A 25214-nucleotide genomic window follows, 5' to 3' on the forward strand; every position below is an offset into this window, starting at 1 on the left:
TTCCTTTTCCCAATAATATTACCATGAAAGAAGAATCAGGCTTAGTGATGAAATTCACTGAAGATAACTAAAAATTTTGTGACAGACTCAAAAGGTTTTGTGAAGATGTACCTTTTCATGAGGAATGAAAAGGTGGCCAGTGTTTCCCATGCCAGTCACTAATAAATGTTACTTAGCAGAGCATCCCTTGAGAGCAGCTGCAGTTTGTTAAAAGGCCTCTCTGCCCTATAAAGCCTTTGCAAAGGATCAAATGTGACTCTTTGCAAGATGAGGCTCCAAACAGGTTTATGGGTTTCATGCTCAATCAGGTGTTACAAGCAGAAAACATGAGAACTAATTTTACAGCATTAAAGTGCTTTAAAGTATTTTCATAGTTAACTGACCTGTACACGTCATGTTTGGTGTCAAAACACCTATTTTTCTCTTTGATGCGCTCTGGAGGGAGGTATGCAATAGTGCCACACAAGCCATCCATGCTGATATCATGAGAATAGGACAAGCCATTGCACTTTGCAAGTCCAAAGTCAGAAATCTGCAAAAAAAAAAAGGGAGGAGGAAGAAGGGAAGAGAAATGCATGCTACCATTAGATTTCAAACGATTTTGTGTAAAGAACAATACATGTAGCAGGATGACCCAACAAAATAGAGCAGGCTGCCATTCAGAAACACTAAGCTAAGGAACCATCTCTGGAAGCATTACACAATGGTAAGCTTTTCTTTATGGGGTAGCTAAAAAAAACCAACCCAAAAAAAAAACACCCCAAAAAACCCACACACGAAAATATAGAAAGAAAAAAAAAAAGAAAACCAAACAAAGTTGTTTTTTTTTGCAAGCAGCAACTTGTTGGCCCATTAGATAGCAAAGCTAATAAACAGTAAAGACAAATCATTGTAATTTAAAACTAGTCAAATTTAGCTAGTGCAAACCATTTAAATGTAATTATTGGTCCTGCCACTCCTTTCCCCTATACAAACTCATGTTGCATGCTGTGTTTAAGGGTTCTGAGCACCTGTTTTCATAAAATGAGCTCTCCAATGAATGCAAGAGAATCACTCTTTCAGATATTGCTATTACACTGACCATGCTAACAAGGACTAAGCTCAACACCAGAGGCACCAAGTGTTAAGAAAACCCAAACCAAACCCCCCCCCCCCACATATATATCAAAAACCCACACAGGGAACTCTTTTTGGCAACTAGGAGACAAGGCAAGTTGGTGCAGTGACGCAGTGAACACAGCTGAAATGAACAAAACAAGTGACAGCAAGTTTATAGAAAACACACCTCTCCACTTTAATTTGAAGTGTCAAACAAATATGCATACATTTTTTCTCAGAGGCAAGAGATAGGCAAGGAATTTCTTTTGTCTTAGTTATTTCCCATTGGTCACAAATGTCTATTATGCCAAGTGGAAATTTCAAGAGAAGTCTTTCTGGATCGCTCAGCCCACTCCTATTTGTCTGTAAGTTAGATAAGATTCCCCTCTCCCTAACTTCTATATTCTTTTTATCTAACAAATGCTCAGGTTTTAAAATGACTCATTCCCCTTTTGATCTGATCTTCACAGCTTCTCCTTCGAGAAAGTTCTCCCTCAAACAACAAATGTAATTTTAAAAGTGCCCCCCCCCTCTTTTTTTTTTAATAGGCATCAACTTTACACTTTCAGAAGTTCCCACAAAGATACCACAAAGCCAGTCCTAACATGTATACATTACTGGAAAGGGATAAAACTGCTGCCAGCCTCAGTCTTGTGGAGAACAAGCAGGCTACACAGCCATCTTCAAGTGCTAGAAATCCCCCTCTGCCAAAAAAACCCAAACAAAGCAACGCACATAACTTCAGGAAGAAGTTCTCCCAGGGACAAAGAACTCAAAGGCATTTTCAGGAGCTGTCAGCTATATCCAACCTGTTATTACCCTATACAGTTAAGATACAGGTGGACATGGGAATAACTTGAGAAGAAAAAAAGGAGAGAAGGGGGAAAAAGGGTGGAAAAGGCAAAGTCCTCTGGAATAATTTCTCAGGCTTGTAGGGGTATGCTGTCAAAGGGAGATTACTGGCCTCCTCAACACACTAAGCACTGGAGTCCAGTAAAGCAGCAAACAGCCAAGAAACCCGGGTTTGCAAGCCAGCTTATCCTGCGAAGAGCTGAATCGACTGCCTCAGGAAGTGCTGCATGAGTTGGGGCGCTTAATGCACCACAAGAGAACAAAAGCACAACCCCAGCATCACTCAAGCCTATGGTGTCAGGTTAATAAGTGAACCAACGGCTGCAAGTCTGAGCAGATCTGACTTGGTGAAGCGCTGCTGTCCTTTGATTAACGTGAAGCTTAGACTTATATATACCTCAACAAATCCATCTGGCATGCAGGCATAATTAAAGTAACACACTATCCTCTTTGTCTAAACAACACCAGGTTTCCTACCTTGCAAGTTAAGAGATGAAATACAGACAGCGCAGAGACACTCCTGTGCTAAGAGCCAGCAGCTACACTGCACGAATCTAAGGCTCAGGGCTAAGACAAGAAGATAAGCACACTAGACAGAAAAGGTCTCAGTCTCAGCCTACAAACCAAGAAACAGCTAAGGTATATAGTATATCCCCCTCAGGCTAGCAAGAAGTTTACTGTGTGAACCTGCACCCCACCTAGTGTGAAGGACTAGGTTTTATGCTAATAGGAAATTCATCTGCAGAGCAGAGCGTCAATCCTATCAAATCCTGCAGAAAGCACTGGGAGCTAGAGAACTGTCATCTTCCAGGCTGCAACAAAAGGTACCGTTCTGCAGACAGCTTTTGTGGCTGTTATTATTTCCTTTAGGGTAAATTTTCCACACTGCACAGTGTATTTAGCCATGCAGTTTCTTTAAACATCAGTGGGAACTGTGCTGTGGGTGGAAAATGCTGCCATTTAACTTAGCTATTTTGCCTTTAAATCGCTTGCCAGGTACCAAATTCTGCAATACAAGGCACTCTTACTGAAGGTAGCAGAAGCAGAGCATCCCTCCCTACTTCTTCCTCCTCACCCCTCACTAGCTCCTGCAGCCCACCCTGGGATTTGCCCTGCTGCCTGACCTGACAGAACCCATAATCTCATTCCTCCTATCAGTTATTGCAGGTGGCTCCCACCGTGCTTCAAAAGCATACCTAATATCAGTGGAGTTAAGAGGAGACATGGAGGCGACAGACTGCTTCATGCAAAACATGCGGTGAAGAGGTAGGAAGAAGAGAAACAACATTGGCCAAAGCCCACGCAGACAGTGGGATTATTCGTGTTCAGACAGCTCACTCCCTCTCTGCTCTTTAAAGGTCTGCCTGAGAACAAACACGTGAGTGGTGGCTGGGGAGGAGAGCTGAACGAATTTTCCTGTGCACTTCCCAGCAACACTTAATTTACTGAGAGATTCCAAAATCTGAAGACAGTTTGGGGGTTCTTCTCTTCCACGGTTTGGTTGTTTTGGTTTCTTTGTGTTTCCTGACATCTGTGGACACTGCCGTTCTAGAAAACACTTGTAAAGCTTTAGATGCTTGGAGTTTTTCCAAGTTACTCTTTGGAACTGTTTTTTTTCCTTTTGAAATCTAGTAGATATGCTCACATGATTACAATGGTTACTACAGTCAGCCATTCCCAAACACTCCAGGGATCATGCTCTCAGGAATAAAAATCAGAGCTTGGAACGTGCTTTCACTGATGACTCCTGACAGGCCACTCTGAAGGGTGCACTTAGCTTCCGATGCTGCGTTTTTCTGCAAGTAAAACTCAAGAAGCCACTGCAACAGACTCAGGAACAGAATTCAGCAAAAGGTTTACTTCATCAAATAGGTTACAGAGACATCAGATTAAAAATTAATCACTGCTGGCATATCTAGTATTTGTCTCTGACCAAAGTCTCTGTGCAATTGGATACTGAGAACATGACCACATCTGTCTAAGGGTTTGGGGGCTTTGTCAGGGAAAGAGAGGGAGGACATCAGCCTTTCTCGTTGTTTTTTTCCCGGGGGTAGGGGAGAAAGACTAATTGTTATGATTTTGTTCATTAAGAAATGCCAAAAATGTTTAATGCTCACATGGGTCACAGATTTAAACTGCTATAAAGTAGGAATAAAAATTACTTTCAAGTGTAGATACAACCAGCATCGACACTTCAAATTAAGTCTTTACTTCAGTGTTTATGAACACACTTCAGTCATCTACTAAAAGAAGCCTTTCTGAAACAGACCATATTTCTGTCCTTTTCCAACCTCCCCTGAAACCCTAACTCCTCAATACCTGTTTCAAGTGTGTGAAGCAGCAGAAACCAAAGCCGTGGTCAAACATCCACTTTAATCCATCATAAATCTGCATTACTGTAACAGGAATGGTCTTGTTCTCAACCCGGGGGTGGGGGGGCGGGGGGGCATGCATCCCCACCACAATTAGAGAATTGATCAAGGTGAAAACCAGCCTTGCTGGTTGGAATTAAAGTGCCATGGAACAACAGTCCTACACTGAAACCTTAATCAGGTGGAGGGGTGGGAAAGAGGGAAAAGGGACAACCAGAACAAAGCCGCTTCTCATTTCTAGTAACAGGGGAATATTTGCAGCTGATAAAAAAGAAGTCTGTGTTAAGTACCTCAGCTAGACTAACAAAAAGGGCCAACCACTCTTTACTAGGCTGGCCTCTGGGCATGACTTTGACCTACAGTTAACGACCTACATTAAGAAACTTTCTGATAAACAAATGTGCCGTCTGACTTGTCTTCTTTAAGTCCAAAATGAACAATTTTAAAGTCCGTTCTTCGGCTAAAGTAAATAAAAGTTCTTCACAGAGAGAGTGATTTCCCATTGGAATGGGCTGCCCAGGGAGGTGGTGGAGGCACCGTCCCTGGGGGTCTTCAAGAAAAGACTGGATGAGGCACTTAGTGCCATGGTCTAGTTGATTGGTTAGGGCTGGGTGATAGGTTGGACTGGATGATCTTGGAGGTCTCTTCCAACCTGGTTGATTCTATGATTCTATGAAAAGTGAAGACCACAGAGGCAACCTGAGGCACATTACAACACAGCAGCATCTTCACGCTGGCTTAAATTGAAGCACTGGGAGGAAAAAAAAAAAAAGTAAAAGCAGCTACAGTAAACGTAAGGCAGTGCACAGCTCAGATCAGCCCAAAATATGGGAGGTGAAAAATAACTGCTGGGATTTCCCTCTGCATGCATGTACCCACATAGATATACCCAAGTGCATGTGTGTATGTGCATAGCTATATGGCAAGGCGAGGAGCTGCAAATATCAAGAATGGATAGTAAGAGAAACAAGAACTTACAAATAATGGTTTTGCCCAAAAGTATTGTCACAGGTTCACCTAATTCTAAATACATGAGCAAAAGTGACACTTAACCACGAGATACTGACAAGGAGGAACTTGGGAAGCACGTGGGCATGGTAGCTGGCAACAATTTAGAGTACAAGATTACAGCATCAAGGGGGTGGTGTATTCTACTGAGGGCCCTGGAGAAAGGTCACATCTGAGCAGGGAACAGCAAAGTAACAGCCCACAAAGGCAGTGCTGGAATGTGGCATTGCTTCCCCAGCCACGGTTCCCTGCAAGCGATTGCCACATCACAGGCTGTTCAGGGGAGACATCCAGAATGTGTAGGGAAGGCAGGAGAGTTGAAGAACGAGCTCATAAGACATGATTCAGTCAAGCAAAAACTAGGCGTTAGCCGGTAAATATTGGAAGGCTGCACATATGGAACCTGAGAGAAAGGGGCAGAGGGGATCTTGTCTGTACAAATAGAACTAACAGCTTGACATGAAGGAAAACAAACATTCAACCAAAAAATTAGCTGATCCCTGCTAGCAAAAGCCTGCCTGGGTATGGAATAGTTCATCAGAGGAAACGACAGTGCTTCAGGCAACAAAGATGGAGCATGACATGGTGGGGAAGGGAGCGCCAAGCTCAGGCTCCTATTAGTACTGTGCTCCACCACCACTCACAAGGGAGGAGACAGACATGCATTCATCCTCCAGAAAAAATCCCAAACCAGCAAGGCCTCACTTTTCATTGTACATATTACATACATACATTTAAAGCCACTCCAACATGCCTTCAAAGTTAACAGCTGTCCATCTATAACCATGCTGTGTGCTCAGGCTAATGCCAGCCTCCTAATTATCCTGCCAAGAACAAAATTCAGCACACGCTTATGTAAGGCACCGGAGACAGCTTTATGATATGGAGGCACCCACTTGATGATAAGTTCTGTGCAACACTGCCGTATTACTCATCCTCACTTGGGGTTTTTACAGTAAGCATTGTGCTGGTAAAAAGAAGGGTGTGTTTCTCCATTTAACTAGCAATAGGGCTCAGAAGCATTTCTAATGTGCTCCATTGGAAGACTGTTTCCTGGCTCAAGGGCAAACAGTTTATAGAAATCCTCCCTACCTCCAAACTCTTCTTCTGCAGTCTGCAACATCTCTTTGCTCACCTCAGGATTCTATTAGGGACAGGTCACCTACTCAATTAATGCCAACATTTAAAATACACTTCAATCACCAGCTTGACTAGCCTTTCAGCAAGAAAATGCACATTAAGTCAAGCTGCAGGGTCTGAAATTTAATTACAAGTTTCACATCACACAAAAAGAAGGTTTGGGGCCACATTTTTAAAGTGAAGGCACCTCACAGAATACATACATCACTTATTTTGCATACAGGTTGCTATGTCTGCTGTGCTGCTCAGGGGGTTTCCAAGACTCCTGTAGATGTTAAAGACTACTGACTATAAGAGGGTTTGACCATTCTTCTGAACTTGGAATGAAACAGAAAGGTTCTGAAGACCTTTTCATGGCTTTCACATACAGAGCAAGTAGCAACAGTTTAGGGATGTCAGTAATGACCTCACCAGAAACTTTCTCTCTTTTTTCCCCCTTTTGATACATTTTGCACTTTGCCCTTTACATTACATCACCATCCAGATATAGGCTATAGAGCAGGTAAAATACTGGCAGCATTTCAGCCTCTTGAAACAGTGAGAAAAATACAGCCTTCATATCTTGGCTCATAGATGAGTCAAGAATTAGGAATTTCAGAAGTTATGCAAGCAAGTGCAAACTTTAAGTAAATAAACACTTAGCAAGGGCCTCTCAGCACCAGCGTGCAAGGATATACTTTCAGCAGTTCAGATCCTGATGATTATGACCAGAAGGTTGTAATATGATGGACTATTTGTAGGTCTTTCCTATGTCAGGAAGGAAATCCTTCCAAGAAGTAAACCACTAAGAGGCTCAGTGAAAATGCTGAGGCTGTGACAGGTATGATTTCATTTGAGGCACACACTTCTTATGGCTCCAACCCTCTCACAATGTCAGGAGAGACATATTCCTTCACAAAAACTTCACTTTTAGAATGGTACAGCAAGACCAAAGCCGTTTGGTCAGTTTGAGTGGGACAGGAAAACAGGGAGCAGATATATGATGGCAATGATAAAAATCTGTGACTGCTTGTACTGAGTTATGTCAGTCAGTCAGCATGATTAATCCTGAAGGTCAAAGGTTTAGCCACTGATCTGGGCAAGTGAAAAACAAACCAACATAAGCCAAACTCACTCCTACTATCTCTCACCTCAAAAAAAAAAAAAAAAAAAAAAAAAAAGAAGAAAGAAAGAAAGGTATTTTAGCCTCTTTCCTTTCCAAAACGAAGTATCAGAAAACAAGCACCACCTCCTTAGTCCATCTGTCAAAACAGAACCTCCAACAGAGAAGATCAACAAGTTTGCTAAACTTACTCTGAAAATGCATTAAAAAAGAACTTCATACTGGTACAGGCACAAAGATTCCCTTAAATGATGTCTGGTATGCATAAAGTCAGGATAGAGATACTTCTTCACTGTACATGCTCTGAGCAAATGAAAGAAAATGAGTTGCCTCTGAGAAAGCTTCTCTGGACTGCAACTGTAAATAGGTTTGGGTATTTAGTGGAGAATACAAAGCCAGAAGGACCTAGACAGAACAAGATTACAGCTGAGAGCTGGGGAAGTGGCATAGATTATTTAGAGGTTCACACTGCTCTTTTCTCCCTGTTCTCGCTTGTTTTATAACCTTGCTGCAAAAGAAAAAACATTACAGCAGGACCCATTAGGTCTCAAAGCCAGAGTTCACTACACAAGCACTCTCCTAATGTTCAGGAGAGTTCTCATTCTACTTCTATTTATGTACCCAAATGGTGCATAAATCAGACAGAGAAGTTTGGAGATTGGGGGGTTCAGTTGGTGAGTGTTTTTCTTATTCAATGACCTTAAAGATCTTTTCCAAGCAAAACAATTCTAGGATTCTATGAAAAGGACTTCTCCTGGGCCTCCGAGTTCAACAGGAGTCATGCAAAGTATCCAGAGACAGGTCCTTGGCATAGAGAGCCCAGTGCATACCTTGACATGATAGTGGGCATCAAGCAGGATGTTTGCAGGCTTGAGGTCCAGGTGGAGTAGTGGAGGGGACATGCAGTGTAGGAAGTTCATCCCCACAGCTGTCTCGTGGATAATGCGGAAGCGCAGTTCCCAGGGCAGAGGTTCGGAGGCCAGAAGCTTTTCCAAAGATCCTGTTTCCATGTATTCCATGACCAAACCAACTGGCTCCTTACAGATGCCGTAAACAGGGAGGATGTAACGAAACTTTGCCATCTCCATCTTCCTGGCCTCTTCCAGTAACTCCATGCGCTCCCTAGGTAGAAGAGAGCAGAGGGTGACAAATGGAATGGTTGTTTTCCCCCTCGCCAGATCTCCACAAAATATTCCATTGAACACCACGTCATCACTTGGCCAAACCTTGCCACATTTCACCAGCCTGCACTTTAGGCATATTTCCACATTTACTAACTTTGCTTCTAACGGTAGGGAGCTTGCAGCAGCTGATCCACACATGAGCTGTGGAAATATCCCTAGCATAAAGCCCATCTCCCCACTTTGATGTTTATGCTGTGCTAGTAAGAATGAGGACGATACATGTAGTGCCCATATTTACCACCACTCTAACTCCCTGGGCTAAACTCATCAACTTTTTGTGAGTCATAGGACTGTGTTAATCAGGAGACAGCATGGACAGCATTGTTTCAGCTGCTCTGTAGGCGCAGGCTGCCAGTACACAGACACAAACCTTGGGAGAAGAATCCCCAGAAGCCACCACTCGAGGGGTGCAAGCTGCTTGTTGTAGCTAGAAGGGTACAGCAAGTTTCCTTGTCCTCAAACCCCAGATTTGGAAACTCCAACAATATGCTAAAACAGCTCCAGAAAATGCCAGAGAATCTGGGTGCACCATTTTTGGTGATGTAACAGGCCCAGCACTGGCGCACATAATGAGCACCCCTAGGTTGTTTACAGGTCACTTTAGCTTGACCTTGCAGAGCGTTAGTGTTAGTCAGTCCAAGCTGCAGCCTCCCAGGTCAAGACCCTTCATCGCCATGCTCTCACCCTGCACCTCATGCAGGAGTTGCAATAGCCCATGAGAACCTGCTAGGCATTGAGTTGGAGAGAAGAGACAAGGGTCACCTCCCCAGGGTGACTGCATCCCTAAAGATGGGCCACAAATGGTGGGTGAAAGAACCTTTAGTATCTCAAAACCTACACTATCAGCGATAATGGGCAGTACCTAGAGCAGTTTTGTGCCAGGGATACGGATGCATCACTGTCGTTGCCACCAACCAATTCACAATAGAAGGCAAAGGGAGGTCATATAGGTAGTTTCCTGAACATATCCTTTCTTACTACATAACTGCTTCTGTACAGTACCCAAGGTCTGTCCACTATTTAACAGAGAACAGTACCTGAAGTATTAGGGCAAAGTTTTCACAGACACTTGATAAAAAGAAAGTCTCACTTTAAAATAATTTTAAAAAACCCAACACATTGCTTTGCTGCTTCTGATTAAATATTAGTAATGCATTTAACACTTCTCTACAGGCATTTTGAGATGACCAGCTCTCCTGGAAAACACAAGATCTAAATACAAAGCTCAGCAAGCACATTCACAGTGGCTGCAACAATGGCTCAGAAGAAAGATGCTTGCACACTCTGCAAGGCAGAAAGCCCTGTCACATCTGTCCCTTCTGCCAGCCCCTGAGAGCTGGAAAATACCTGGGGACCAATCCTGACCCAGTCTCCGTTTGTGCCCTTTGTCACTAACAAGAGATGTGGTTACCACTGTGGCAGGGACTGGCACAGCAGAGCTGTCAGCACAATCAGACCTTTTCTTTTCTTTTTCCATTTTTCTTTTTTAAATAAAGCACCATTTCTAAAAAGTCTAGCCTTAGTGTAGTGAAGTCTCTCCTTCTCAAGTGTCTCCTCACCGTGGATGACCCATGGGGCAGCATGCATCATCATGACAAAACAGAGCCTGCAAGAGGCACTCAGTGCTCCCACATGGGAGCATTTTTGGGAACTGTCATTTAGCCCTTAGATTCTGCATTAGGACACTCCCGTGTCCCCATCCCTTTTCCCTCTACTTCACCTGCTATGGGAAGCACAAAAGTTAGTTTGCCCAGACAAGCTGCTTGTTCCTCGCCAGCCGTAGCAGCCTGCAATAACCCAGCGCAGTTAACATTTCACCCTAGGCATGAGTCTAGCCTAGCGAGAGGCAGCAGACCCATTCCAGAGGCAAGATCAGACTGAAAAATGGTTTTGAGAGGGATGTACACACTGGGAGGAGAAAAAAAAAAAAAAAGGAACCCTTTTCTCTCTTAACCATGTTGGCTCCTGCTGCTCCCTACAGCAACTTGCTTGTGAAATAATTGCCTTTGTAGACAAGTACCCAGTTTGCTCTTTGGCACGCTGGAAGGGAGCGCCTATGAATAATGCAACCAACTCCTTGCCCCCAAGCCACATGCATAGCCAGCATAATTCACCAGGCTTCAGCGGGCTGAGCTCTGGAGTCAGGGATGTAAAATACCTGTCTGAGCCCTCCAAGGCAAGGCAAGAACCCAGCAACAGGTAAAGCCTAACAAGAACCACTATAATCGCAGAGATAGGCTAACAGCTTTGGAAAGAGTTTTCCCTAGGAAGACAGAATTCCAATTTCAACAAAATCACAGAACCAAAGAAGGGGAAAGAGGAGAGAAAAAAGGGAAGACGATGAGAAGAGGGACAGAAAAAAAAGAGACGACAAGAGGGTGAGAAAAAAAAGAAGAAAGTATGCGGGGAGAGGGGAGACAGAAGAAGAACGGAGAGGGGGAAGAGAAAGGGAAAAAAGAAGGAGGAAAAATGAGAGGGGGGGAGGTGGGGGTTGGAACGAAAGAGAGAGGTAATAAGAGAAAAAAAAGTAAAAGCTCCCTGTCTGCTTCGACCAGATCCAGTTAGGTGAGTGAATTAACTGAGTAATTAGCAGGCAATTGCCCTTTATCTGATTTACTTGTTCAAATAAAACCCCCATCCGAGCAATTGTCGCCTTTAACATCTTTCCATACTCAAAGTGTTCAGGACTGAATTAGTTATCTCTACAGCTGGCAAGACTGGTCAGCAGCTTTCAAATACAGACCTATCACCTTCAGAAAAGGATCAAAACCAAAAGAGAGCCAAAATACACCTCAGTCATTAGCCAAGTGCTGGAGTGCCCTTTGCATTAATCGCATTAACATAAACAGCTAGTTAAACCAAGATCTCCTCTATCAGGCAAAGATGAAAGGTCTTTCCCTTCATACAAGGTGCTACTGGCGCTCTGCATGGTCTAAGCTGTTCTCAGTGTGCCCATCGCTTCCAATACACAAGCGTTAATGCTGCAACAATAGATGCTGTATAATAGAATGGCAGGGCTTGGAAGGGACCTCCGGACATCATCGACTCCAAAACCCCTGCCAAAGCAGGATCACCTAAGGCAGGTCACAGACAAATTCATCCAGAGTCCAGATGGGTCTTCAAAGTCCCCAGGGAAAGAGACTCCAAAAGCTCTCTGGGCAGCCTGATGATGTTCTGTCAACCTTACTGTAAAGAAATTTTATCTCGTGTTGAGGTAAAACTTCCTGTGTTCCAGTTCGTGTCCATTGCCTCTTGTCCTACCACTGGACACGAGTGAAAAAAGACTTGCCCCTTCTTGACACCTACCCCTCAAGGATTTGTAAACATTAGTAAGATACCCTCTCAGTCTTCTGTTCTCCAGACTAAACAGTTCCAGGTCTCTCAGCCTCAAAAGACAGATGTTCTAGCCCTCTGTTGGACACTTGCCTGCATATCCCTGTCCCTCTTCAACTGGAGACTCCAGAACTGGACACAGTACTCCAGATGTGGTCTCACTGGGGTTGCACTGAGGGCAAGGAGAACCTCCATCAAGACACACACTCTTCTTGATGCACCACAGGATACCATTGGCCTTCCCAGACACAAGGGTACATTGCTGTCCCACAGATAACTCACAATCCACAATAAGTAGGTATCTTTCACGCTCACATCTAGCAGATCAAAGTATGGGATCGGAGGAGTTCTGCTACTCAATTACTCCTTAGAAATCATTCTGTGCTAAAATCAAGAAACACTTCCCTACAAAATGGAGGAAAATAAAAGCTCTTCATGAGGTTTCTCAGTCAAGAAACATGGGACTAGACACTGTTGTAATAGTATTTATCTAACATCTACATGATTAAAGAGTCAGAATTACCTTCTCCAAGCACCCTGGCTCCATTCTTCTCTTCTTTGAGTATTATATCTTAACACAGTAATAAAAAGTCTTGCACACAGGGCCACTAAGCTCTTGGAAATCAAGGGGTACACATATCTCCTGTACAACAGTATTAAAAGACAGGGGCACACACACAAAGAGATCTAGCCCTGGGTTCAATGCCAAATAGCATCTCTATCACTGAGTCTATGATAGATAAGCCATTTTCAAAGCAATTGCCAATACAACATGAATGAAGGACCACTGATACCCTTGAAACATCTGTCTGCTTCCACTCAAGGTCAGACTGAATGGATAGGGCTGCGTTCTTTAGATTCTCCTGGTGAGACAAGGAACTTACTCTTGCTTACTGCCTCACCCCCCACAAGGGCCCAACCCATCTTCCACAAACCCTGCCACAAGAAAGCACAAATGTGACTCTAGCCAATGCCCTAGAGAAAACACCATGTTATAAAAACAGAAGTTTAAACTCACAAGGCAGTTCTTGCAGTTTTATAGTCCCCCATCACTACCTTCACATTTTCCTAATGGAGTCTGGGACCAAGCAGTTAAATTTGCTCCAAAGAAACTCAAAAATACCTGAAAACCTGAAATGGGATTATTTGTATGAATCATCTCCAGATGTAGATCAGTCTTCTCCCAGTCCAGGGGAGATGCAGTCCCATACAATCATACTGCTCTCCAGTGGGGGATGCAAGTTACCTCTTATGTTCTGCCTACACATCCAGAGATCACCAGAACAGTTACTTTTGTCACCCAAATAAATGCAGCATCTGCTAACAAGATGACATTTCTAAAACCTGTGACATTTCTATGTCCTATTCTACTCCTAAATCCAGGTCCTGTAGAGTAAGGTACCTGTACAGTTTTGTTGTTTTTTATTTGGTTTTGGTTGTGTTTTTTTTTCTCTAATCAAGACAGCAGACACTTCAACCTCTACATCCTGTAGTCACCCCCACCAGCTAACACCTCCAGTGAAGAGCCCTCTCTGAGAACCGTTACATCACTCATACTCTTTAAAGCCACCTACAAGTAATTCACAAAGGATTCCAGGCTGTTCTCTCAGCACCACCCTTTCTCTCCAGATCACAGTTCCATTCTGGCCAACATAGGTAAAGAGAAGAGACTTTGCGCTCTCCACTGCGAGTCCTGGGACAGAGGCTCCTCCACTCTTCTGGGTCACACCTTCTTCAGGTTTACATTGAACCTCCCCATCTTGACAGTGAGAAATGCAATCTCAGGAGACAGCAAGTGGGAGTAAATAAGGCATTAAAGATGAATTTGCCTTGATCACCTGAGAGAACTTTGATTTAAAGCTAAGAAGGCTTCTGGCTGTACATTCAGTTTTTCTTCTGCTTGAGGCCACTTGGCTTTATGGTGTGGTAACTCCCAAAGGAATTACTTTAAATCTCTTACTGTCTGCAGAAAAACAGTAAGAGACACTACTGAGCACTATCACCTCCAAGCCACTACAAACAAAGTTTTAATGTGGTACTAAATAAATAAATAAATAAATCTGGTGGGGTTTTTTTTCTTTTGTTTTTTTTTGTTAATGCTTCTGATACCGCTTCTGCTTCACAAGGTTCCAAGAAATCAGTCGCCAAATGAATCTTCTGGATCAACAGTCTAATTACACAGGCTTGTTTCAACCTGCAAACTAAAGGGGTAGCATTGGGCAGTGTTTTATTTTGTCTGTGCCCACCAACCTGCCATCTGAATGGCATAAATTTCTTAGAAAGGTTTCAAGTTCTTCAGAAAGGTTTTTCAGGTGAAAAGTCTCTTTGCAGGGCAGCATCAGCAACTACAGAAAGTTTGGTTGGCTTTGTTTTGCAGAAACAGTCATTTCAAGGGCTAGAGACCCTCTGGTTTCTAATTAGTGCTCCCCTTAAGCATCTGAAGCATAAATTCTGCAGCAAAACAACTGCATTAAGTGTAAGGATTGGTTTGTTAACTAGGAACTGCAGGATCCCCAGAGCCTTACATTTCTTAAATTCTCAAGGTGCTTCAGTTTACTGTATTGTGTGCTCAGATGGTCTCTCCAATACCTGCACACCTGCCACTGGGGGACAAGCAGTTCTCTATTGCACGTTGAATATATTAAATATATTAAATATAGGTATTTGGTAGCAACTCTCCAAGCCAATTGTTCATATCAAAATAGGTGGCAGCATCCTTTGTCTCAGACTGAAAATTAACTTCTGCGTAAACTTCCAAATGCATTCCTTAAATAAAAAAAAAAAAAAAGCAAATATTCTAGCTTATTTTAAACAGATGTTTAACAGAAAAAAAATTAGTCAGCTATGGTACTGTTTGCATCAATTCTGAAAGCTTTAATGGTAGGAGGCCTCGCAGGTTAATACAATAAAACACCCCTTGCCATTTTGAGGTCTTTCTCTTTTTATTCACAGGCAATACGGCTACCCAATGCATATATTAAATTCTCCCTCTCTCCTTTCGAAAGAAAGTGACATTTTATTTCATTTCCTATACTACATAAGCCATGCCTAGAGCAAAGCCAGCAATCCCGATAAAGGACAAGATGCTCAACTATCCTACTAAGTGCTCTTGCAGCAAACAGACCTACAAATGTTTTCAGTCTTGGGCCAACTTGTCTCCCTCCTCCTGCAGGAACCACAACAAGGGAAATCTTTTGTGACTGAAGCAACCCACATCTCAGAAAATTAACTGCAGAATCAGCTAGTGAGTTGGCAGAGTTCCCAATGATCAAGGTGGAGTCGGAAAAGCTCCATGAACACGACTTGGTCATATTCACCTCCATCCGCACTGATGCACACCTGCTGGGAAATCACTACTATGCCTCAAGTCAGAAGGACGTTCCTAAATATATGCCTGACAGCCTTCTTCTTCCAGGGAAGCAGACCTCTGCTTGATAGACCTCCATCACACACACTGAGGGAGCACTGCCGAACGTCCTTCACCACGGGCCACAGCTAGTCAGAGAGAGCAGCCAAGCTAGACAGAGTTCTCAACGTGTGATATCTTAACCTGCAACACAGCTCTACCCTGGCCTGCTCGGTGAGGACGCATCCCGAGCAGATGCAGGGAGAAACGCGGGCCCTTAAGGGAAGCTGGAGAACGTCTTTTCCAGCACGTCTCCTTTCAGCACCCACTCCTGAAAAGACAGCTGCAGCGCCCACACCCTAGCATCCCCCCGCTGCTTGCCTTGCTGCTATCCACCACCATCTACCGCGCAGAAGGCACAACTAACGCATCTGCAAACACAAGCTAACTAAGGCACAACTAACGCATCTGCAAACACAAGCTAACTAACGCATCTGCAAACACAAGCTAACTAAGGCACAACTAACGCATCTGCAAACACAAGCTAACTAAGGCATCTGCAAACACAAGCTAACTAAGGCATCTGCAAACACAAGCTAACTAAGGCACAACTAACGCATCTGCAAACACAAGCTAACTAACGCATCTGCAAACACAAGCTAAGGCACAACTAACGCATCTGCAAACCCAAGCTAAAGGGATGGCTTTCTCAAGGTGGAGTGAGGCATGGCAGGCCTGAGAAGCCCCCGGATCCCATTCGGCATTTTCACTCCTCCTACCCTTCCTATTCAGGACTGCCTTCCATGACCTTCAGATCTGTAGCAGGCATAACGCTTTAGCACAAGCCAGTACATGCATGACTAGGGCAGGGCAGATTGCCTTCCAAATGGCTCCGAGGGAATAGGCAAGCCCTACATTGCAGCCGTGCGGCAGCTCTTCCCAGGCTTCTGCAAGTGGCTAAACAACATAGCTCATTCTTTGAGGGAGGCCAGCCCCATTACATACAACTAAAGGTGCTGGTCCGGCCTCTACTTAAGTGTGACAAAGGCCACGTTTGCCTAGAGAATAATTAATTGCGCGGCTCTCCTGGCCGCGTTTAGTCAGACCTTCATACCCGTTGTCGCTGTTGGTAAACAGGGCTGCCAGATCGGCTGCAGCTCCGGCTCTGTTAGCCTGCAGCTGCCTTGGGCCAGTTTGTTCTTTTTCTCAAGTACGCTCCCAACACCTCAACTCCGTATGAGCTTGTAGCTTTCATGTGCTACATGGCTTGGTTTGTTTCTCAAAAATAAAGTGGTGTTGCACAGGTTGTGCTATCATCCCGTTTGGCCTTATGCGATTAGATTGCCGTTAAGCACAACTACCTGCATTTGCATGCCTTATGTAAGCTGAGCCAAGAGAAAACAGACGAAAAATTCTTACAGCCACCCCGACAATAATAAAACAAATAAACACAACAAAAATAACTAGAGCAATAATCCGCAAGGTCTTGGGAGCCGAGCGGAGCTGTGAAGGAGGAGTCCTCAGTCGCCCCGCAGCATCCCAGCTGCATGTGCAGAGAAGCCGCGGAGCGACTGAGGGCTGCGGGGCTCCTGGAGAAGATCGCTCCTGCGGGAAAAGCCTCTTTCCCCCCGCTCCCTCCCCAGTCCCTCAGCCCATCGACCCTTACTTCTCGTCCACATGGAGGCTGGGCGAACACTTGATGGCGAGCCAGGTCTTCCAGTGGAGGTGTCGCACCTTGTACACCTGCCCGAACCCACCCGAGCCGATCTTCTCCCAGCTGCAGAACTCGCTCTCCTCGAAGGTTTTCAGCAGTCCCATAGCCCACGGCGACCCGCTCTCCCGCGCCATGCTGCTCTGCTGCTGCTCTCCGGCAGACAGCCGCCCGCCCGGCACCGCGGTGAGCAGCGCCAGCGCCGCCGCCCGCCCAGGTGAGTCAGGTGTGCCCGGGGTGGCGTCACTTCCTGGGTCGGGACCGGCCGTCCCCCGCCGCCGCGGGGAGCTGAAGGCTACGTTCGCTGTCAGGGAGAGCTGTTGTGGTGTGGCGTGGCGTGGCCCAGCCCGGCCCGTCCTGGGCTGGTGCGGACTTCTCTTCCCGGGTGCTGCTGACAGCCTGGCGCAGGTAGCGGTCTCAGGGTCCTAGCGCACTCCGTGGCCCCTCGCAAGCGGCCGAAATGTTCCCAGGGACGCTCCCAGGTTTGGGGCTGGCCCTTGCTTCTCCCGACACCTGTAAAGGGCAGTATCCCTCACTCTCGGGGACCCTTCGTCTCTTCCTGGCACCCTGAAAGCTGCCGTGTCTCGGCTGCGCCGAAGTCTGGCAGTGCTGTGCAGCACGCGTGTCCCAACCTCATGCAAAAGCCATGAGGCAGGAAGGCAGGACGGGAGCTCTTTTGATCTGTAACGATTAAGCTATTAAATACAAGGGAGAGGGAAGTACCAGCAGCTGCATTCCTTCCTTTTCTTCTCTACAGGAACTGCTATGGGAACCCCAGAGGATATGCGTCCCTTCAGCAGAGAAGGGCAAACCCTTAACCAGTGCATGCTGCCCGAGTCTGCGAGACTCGGGTCAGCCTGCTCTGGGTGGCAGAGCCTGGCCTCTGTCCAGGCACATTGTAAAGCAACAATTCTTAGCTTCTCTGCTGTCAAGACTGATGCGTCTCTGGTTTTTAGTCGCCCCTGGGAGTAGGTACTTTGATGATCCCGGTGGCAAATTTAAGTGCCTGAATCCCTTTGCGGATATAATTGCAGGTACCACAGGACTTGGACTAATGAGTAAAGAGTCTTGCTCTTTTACTGAGATGCTGCAGTTTGAAGGAAGATGCCTGCAGCCTCTGGTCTGTAACACGGCAGTGAAGAGGCTATTCCAATCTGCATCCTGACCTTCACACCTATTGTGTGTCTCAAGGTTAATGAAGATCATGCTTGTTTGTTATACTGAATATCAGACTGAAGTTGATTGTTCTAGGCAATTAGTGTCTGATCATTTAATCTGGTTGGATAGGCAATAGATAGAGGACAATGCGTTTTAAAGCTAGAATAATAGCAGCAGGCATTCTTGTCTTTGCAAAGTTCCATTGAAAAAGAACCTATAGACACATTTAATTACTTTCAAAAGACACGGGACATTGAGTCTGTTCTTAGGGCTTTATTCCATATGCATGTGTTCCTGCTTAATTTACTCCGGATTAAATCAAACAATGGCTCACACTGAATGAGGACAGCTATATATAAATACACCAGGAATAACAAATAGTTATGTGTAGAGAAAGCCCTAAGGTCACCTGTGTGAAGCAAAATTATACCTCTATCTGACCTCTTTCTTCTGGCTGTCATCCTACGTTCTTCCTTGCTTTGATTTGGGACTTCAGCTACAACTGGATCAGCCTGGACTCCATTCTCTCAAGGAGATCTACTGAAATTGAAGCAATTTGGGGAACCAGGGTCTTGGATACTATGTGTTTTAGAGGCATGTACCATGTTGTTTGAAATAACACACTAGATGTTTTATTCTGCTGTCATTCAAACTCCTGTTTCATTGGGAAGATGGTGAAAGTTGAAAAACGAAGTCAGATAAAACCCAATCTGTACTTGTCAGTTGAGTTTAAGCAAAAAGTAGATTGTTTCCCTTCTATCTGCACTTTGATTTGAGAGAATTAAATCAATGAACACCAGCAAAAAAGAGGTGAGGGCTGGTGATAGAACACATAAAGAGCTCATCTAAGAATATTTTAATTAGTGCATTTAAGAGGGCTACACCTAAACAAAAATCACATTTAGAGTGCTTAGCGAGCTGGCTGTCCAGACTTCAGGCTTTTAGTTGATGCAGTGTAGGAGGGATGGAAAAGGGCACCAGAAGATCTTGTCTTAAAGAGGCAGAAAAAGAAGGTGGCAAGGGAATTCTCAAGCAGCTAAGTTCCTGACTAAATATTAATAACTAAACAAAGAAATAGAAAAGATGTGCTAATAGCTAGCCAGTCTGAGAAACAACAGTCAATACTAGGTTTACTGAGAACAAATCACATGAAGCCAACCTAAAATATCTTTTTTTTTGTGGCAAGATAACCAGTCTTGTATAAACCTTTTTCTCCTGTGCATGTACATCAGCAGAGGCATCACCAAGAAACTCTGTTGTCACTGTCTCCCTGTCTTGCAGTATTTCTCAGTCCTTCAGAGAACAGGGTTTAATCCAGTGTTTAAGCCTTTTTTCTTTCCAGAATTACATCCTTTTAAAGAGTTGCTAGATGTGTATGAAATTGGCCAAGCTGAAGCTTCATCAAGAATGAAAGGCACCTTTATCCTGAGTATTAGAGCTAAACTGTTTTGATTTTATGTTCTTCAAACATATAGCAGATGACAACTGTGCAATATATTTAAAGCTAATATAAAAGAGCACTAATTTGCAGATTGCATCTTTCCAGAGAGATAAAAGCAAAAATCCACCTATTTGCTCACTCTGCAAACATCTGAGCTACGGCTTAGGTTTTTAGATGTAAACAGTGCAATACTGCAGCTGGGTTAAGCCAACCTACACTGTCTTGGAAGGAGGCTGCCATTCTCTTTTTCTGTGGGTGCTAGTATTCACATGGTTGTGCTCAGGTTCACGTCATTTAACAGTAACTGAGTCAGCTTAATGATCTCACTTTAAAAAACTCCCTTGGTTAGTTTTCAGACAGATCAGAAAGCTGGCCTAACTTACCAGATGCTCATTAATGTCCACAGAAAGGGAGGCAAGTAGTCTGGAAGGAAACTACCTCCGAAGAGGAAGGTGATGAAAGGGCATAGTTACACATCATAGTCGATGTTGGAGTTCCTTGCTGATCTCATTTAAAGTACACACTCCCTAACAACTGACAAGTGTGGTGTGGAAATGAGCAGCAGGAAGAGGGTGGGAATCCTTAAACCAACTTTTCCACTGAAGAAAATTAACAAATAAATCACAGTCTACGTAATGCTACTGAACTCCACAACACACTCTGGCAAGGCTGCTACTAGTATCCAGTCAGACACATCTGTGAATTTTTGCTAATTCACACATTAATAGCAGCTCTGCCTGCTCAGCACCTTGACAGTCAGTTCCTTTATAAGCTGATTTGCACCTACAAAATTAAGACATGAATTAAAGATCTGACTTGAGACCATCCTTGAGCCTTCAATTGTGTGTTTTCAGTGCTTGTGACTCTAGAGGCTGAACAAATCAGAACACAAGTTAATAAAATTCTCGTGGGTTCCTCATAAAACTGAGAACTCTTTAGAGGCAGACAACTGAGGCACATCATAATGTGCTGGATATCACATAAGCTTCACACTGTAGAGACAGTAACAGAATGTACTCTGTATTTCATGTGATCTAGTGAGAAAATTACAGGTTTGGGGCTTTAGGTACATTTTGCAGATTGCTTTAAATACATTTTACTTCATGGAATTATATGTCAACAATTACATCATGGCAAACATTCCTCTCCAAGATGCTAAACTTTAAAGCCTGTGCAAAATACTAGTGTTGCTTAATGATCCAGATTTGAGATTTATTTTTTTTCCAAGTGACAAATCCTATACCTTTCCCCCAACCACTGTCTTAGAAACTGCTGAGCTATTTTTGCTAACATTCTTTCTCTGTAAGGATAGTAAAAAGTGCTAAATTCAGCTACACAATCAAGAAGCATCAATCCAATTTCTCTTTATATACATATATCATGTTTCTGATGGTAGTAAAAAGTGAACAAAACAAAACAAAATCCAAACCACACACACACACACACACAAAACACCTAAGTGAAAAGAAAGATGAATCAGATTCACATATAGAGTGAATGACCAACGTGGTTGTTCTGTGATATTAAAAACAAACAAACAAACCTACAACAACAACAAAAACCTCGATTTACATTTTCGTCTCAAAAGTTTTGAGAACGAAAACCATGCTCTGCATAGGTTCCTCAAGTTCGATCTTGCTCTGCTTCCGGGCAGGCACCGTCATTTTCGGGGTACAATTTTCGCCTGCTGATAGCGGCGCTGCAGGGCACTCTCTCCGAGGTCATTTCTTTGTCAGCCTGGTAAACTCTCTCCTCTTGCCTCCACAAAGACGAGGGCTAGTCCGGACCCACCGAAATCCACCCAGGTCCCGTGCCAGAGCCGCGGTTAGACACTGCGCTGGCTTTGCAGACTCGAATGCACCTGCGCCGGTTTACCTTATCTGATGATCTGGCTCCATGAGAACAAGTCCCTAGTGACTCACGTCCACCTCATACCTACTGCACTGGGGAAGAAGTTGTTTTTTTCAAGCTGGATCCCACATATCCCAGCAAACAATGTTTTCGTCGGGGTGTTTTCTTCTAGGAGGCGCTGAATAAAATTTGTATTTAACCAAGATATTTGCTTGACAAATACCCCGTGTCACACGATGCTGTGCGACGAGGCAGCAGGCTGAGTCAGAGCGTTCAGCCCGCTGGCACCCTCTATGGGCTCTGCTACGGGGCGGCGCACAGCCGCCCTTGCTGGCTGGGGAGAAAGCAGCTTCTCTGTCATGCTGCAAACCAAGCAGAAACAGACACCAATTACTTTTCAAAACTGAAGAGTTTGCCGAACAGATTTTACTGCAGATGTACAGCTATTTTAGTACAAATAACTACCATGACAAATAGCTTGGGTTTATATCATAGAATTCATAGAATTGTGAGGGGAGGGAGGCACCTCAAGGACTGTCTAGCTTCAACCTCCTTGCTAGGGACAGACACACCTCACACTAGATCAGGTTGCTTGGAGCCAAATCCAGTCTGGTTTTAAAGACCTCCACGGATGGGACTTCCACCAACTCCCTGGGCAACCCCTTCCAGTATCTCACCACTCCCATGGTGAAGAACTTCTTCCTAGCATCCAATCTGAATCTACCCGCTTGTAGTTTTGCTCCATTCACCCTTAGTCCTATCAAAAGCTGACACCTTAAAAAGTCCTTCACCAGCTTTCCTGTAGGCCCCCTTCAGATACTGGAAGGCCACAATAAGGTCTCCTTAGAGCCTTCTCCTCTCCAGACTGAACAGCCCCAACTCTCTCAGTCTATCTTCATTGGAGAGGTGATCCAGCACTATAACCACATCCTCGTAGCCCTTCTCTGGGCAACTTCTCTCGTATATATATATATATATATATATATAAAGAACAAAACCTCCAACTGTTTTCACCAAAGTGCTTTCTTTCAGATGTCTGTTTCATTTGCTTTGTACATGCATCTGTAACAATGCAAACTGGAAAAAGTCTGAAAAAAACAACTTTTACATCCATTCTTGTTAACTACTCTTGCTTAGTACATACACAGGTATTAGCTAAACCTCCATATAGAAACTAATACAAGAATGTAAATCCTAATCTAAATGACTGACAAGAAAATGAATGTAACTTGTGTGAGTGCACCATGAATAATAATAAAGTGGATGATGAACCTAAACACTAGTCAAATAAACTCTGGAGTGTCATTATGCATCACAAATGAGGGAAACGATTTTCAAATATGATTTTTAAAAATAGGTTTCTATTAGTAAATTATAATCCCATTGTGTCTGCTCCAACAGTCGATTTTGTCTTCCAGAGTGTGTTTAATAGGCTCCCATTAAGTTGTGGCAATTTAGAACTTGTAGGTCATACCCCTTGCTCTGCAAGTGTGGTTCCAGAGCTCAAGTACAAATCTATAATGCGATGTTTAATTCTGAATGTGAGTACCCTGTACTCTGCACTGGTTAGACCACACCTTGAGTACTGTGTCCAGTTCTGGGCCCCTCAATTTGAGAAGGACATTGAGATGCTTGAACGTGTCCAGAGAAGGGCAACGAGGCTGGTGAGAGGCCTTGAGCACAGCCCTACGAGGAGAGGCTGAGGGAGCTGGGATTGGTTAGCCTGGAGAAGAGGAGGCTCAGGGGTGACCTTATTGCTGTCTACAACTACCTGAGGGGTGGTTGTGGCAAGGGGGAGGTTGCTCTCTTCTCTCAGGTGGCCAGCACCAGAACAAGAGGACACAGCCTCAGGCTGTGCCAGGGGAAATTTAGGCTGGAGGTGAGGAGAAAGTTCTTCCCTGAGAGAGTCATTGGACACTGGAATGGGCTGCCCGGGGAGGTGGTGGAGTTGCCATCCCTGGAGCTGTTCAAGGCAGGATTGGGCGTGGCACTTGGTGCCATGGTCTGGCCTTGAGCTCTGTGGTAAAGGGTTGGACTTGATGATCTGTGAGGTCTCTTCTAACCTTGGTGATACTGTGATACTGTAATGTCCTCTCTGTAAATTAACCTTGGTTCCTGCAACGCAGCTTGCAATGCTGCTTGCACTGCAGGCAGCAGCCTCTCAATCAGGTAGGCACAGGGATCGGTCCAAAGGAATAAATTGTTGGATATTGGATTAGAGGCTTCTGGTAAGTTATTGTAAAAGATCTGGAAAAGACCCCTCTGTATTCTGTGTGACTAATACTTTCCATTATAAAGGATTCTTTCTTTGGGAAGCATTAACACCTCTGTTGTTTGTTGCAGGCCTTTGATATTTAGCAGGGGAAATCCCAGCGGCTATACTGGGTACCTATTCATTGCCCAGAGAAACGTGAGTCAGTTTCACCAGGATTGTAAAGTATTAAAACTGCTGGGTCTCTGATTCATTCACACAGGCAGATTAAAATCAGGCTGCCTCCCACATCTGTCTAGTCTGCCCCTGCTGCACAGATGTCTCAGCTACTCCTCAGACACCAGCTGAATTGCCACAAATTACAGCCCAGCATATTTAATAGTACTAAAACCTGAGCACAAAGATCTCAGCTGCATGCATGGAACTTTCAAGGTGGACAGCCATGGAAGGAGATTTTTACAGCCATCACTTTTAATCTGCCTGTATTTGTGACAGGAATCTTAAACACCTTCTCTCTCTGGCCAAGATTACTGAACGTTGTAGACAACCTGGTGTAGGTTAGGCTGAAGGAGCAGTGAGTGCTGCTGTCTGCACACAGATGCATAACCAGAGACATGATTTTGGGGCTCCTCCAGCAAGCCCCACTCTCAGTAACAAAGCAACTGTAGCAGGACGGCACATACTCTTCAGCTGGTTTGTTTTCATGCTCTTTTTGACACCAAGCGGAGGGAAGAAAGGACAGTTCACGTAAGAATGTAACAGATCCAATGCTGGTCTTACCTTCTCACCCACTCTTACCAGGCTTCATGAGGGTCCTATTCAGGGCACTGCATGCTTCCAGCTGCGAGGCAATGAGCCCTTCCTTCCCCTGGCCCTGCACACAGGCCACTTCAATTTCAGATGGCCTACTTTTGTTCAAACTGTGCCCAGTCTGTCTGATACTCCAAGTTGTCTGGGGACTCACCTGTGTGCAGGCTGATTGCTTGTCCCAGGCTGTCAGCATCAGTTTGTCTGCATAAAGAAATAAATATTCAGTAAGCAGTGGTGATGCACTACTGCTCTGTGTATGCACTGGAAGTTGTTTTTATAGTGGTACAGCAAGTCCTTTGAGAGCCCTCAGGAGACACTGGCTTGCAGTAGCTAATACAGGTTAAATTAGGGTTCTAACGGGCTCAGTACAGTCTTCTGTGTGTGAAACTTACATGTCTTAGTTGAAAGACTCATTCAGTTCTTGTTTTAAATAATGCTCCAAACATTGTAATTATTTTATAGTGTGATAAACAGTACCTATCTTTTTGTCTGTCAAGGGGGTTGGATTTGATGATCTCCAGAGGCCCATTCTAACCCCTAACATCCTGTGATCCTATGAAATTCTCTGCATTGGCCATCAGTACTCCAGATACCTC

General features: G+C 44.4%; 1 protein-coding gene and 1 long non-coding RNA gene across 3 annotated transcripts in view; one reads left to right on the top strand and one right to left on the bottom strand.

The window, feature by feature from the left end:
• Positions 1–17796, bottom strand: part of RIPK4 (receptor interacting serine/threonine kinase 4) — a 24413-nt gene extending 6617 nt beyond the window's left edge. The window contains exons 1-3 of one of the 2 annotated variants that reach the window (XM_064152558.1): positions 17102–17796; positions 8403–8694; positions 384–532 (exon numbers count right to left, since the gene is read on the bottom strand). In XM_064152558.1, the coding sequence (XP_064008628.1) occupies positions 384–532; positions 8403–8694; positions 17102–17283 (623 nt within the window). In that variant the 5' untranslated portion in view covers positions 17284–17796. Of the gene's footprint in view, positions 1–383; positions 533–8402; positions 8695–13663; positions 13724–17101 lie in introns of those variants that run through there. The other variant, XM_064152559.1, reaches the window with a different exon arrangement.
• Positions 17369–20436, top strand: LOC135180210 (uncharacterized). The gene is made up of 2 exons (XR_010304330.1): positions 17369–17554; positions 17904–20436. It is a non-coding gene; the product is annotated as an uncharacterized LOC135180210 (long non-coding RNA).
• Positions 20437–25214: the final 4778 nt, after the last annotated feature.

This window comes from Pogoniulus pusillus, chromosome 12 (genome assembly GCF_015220805.1).
Source record: "Pogoniulus pusillus isolate bPogPus1 chromosome 12, bPogPus1.pri, whole genome shotgun sequence".
Lineage (NCBI taxonomy): Eukaryota > Metazoa > Chordata > Aves > Piciformes > Lybiidae > Pogoniulus > Pogoniulus pusillus.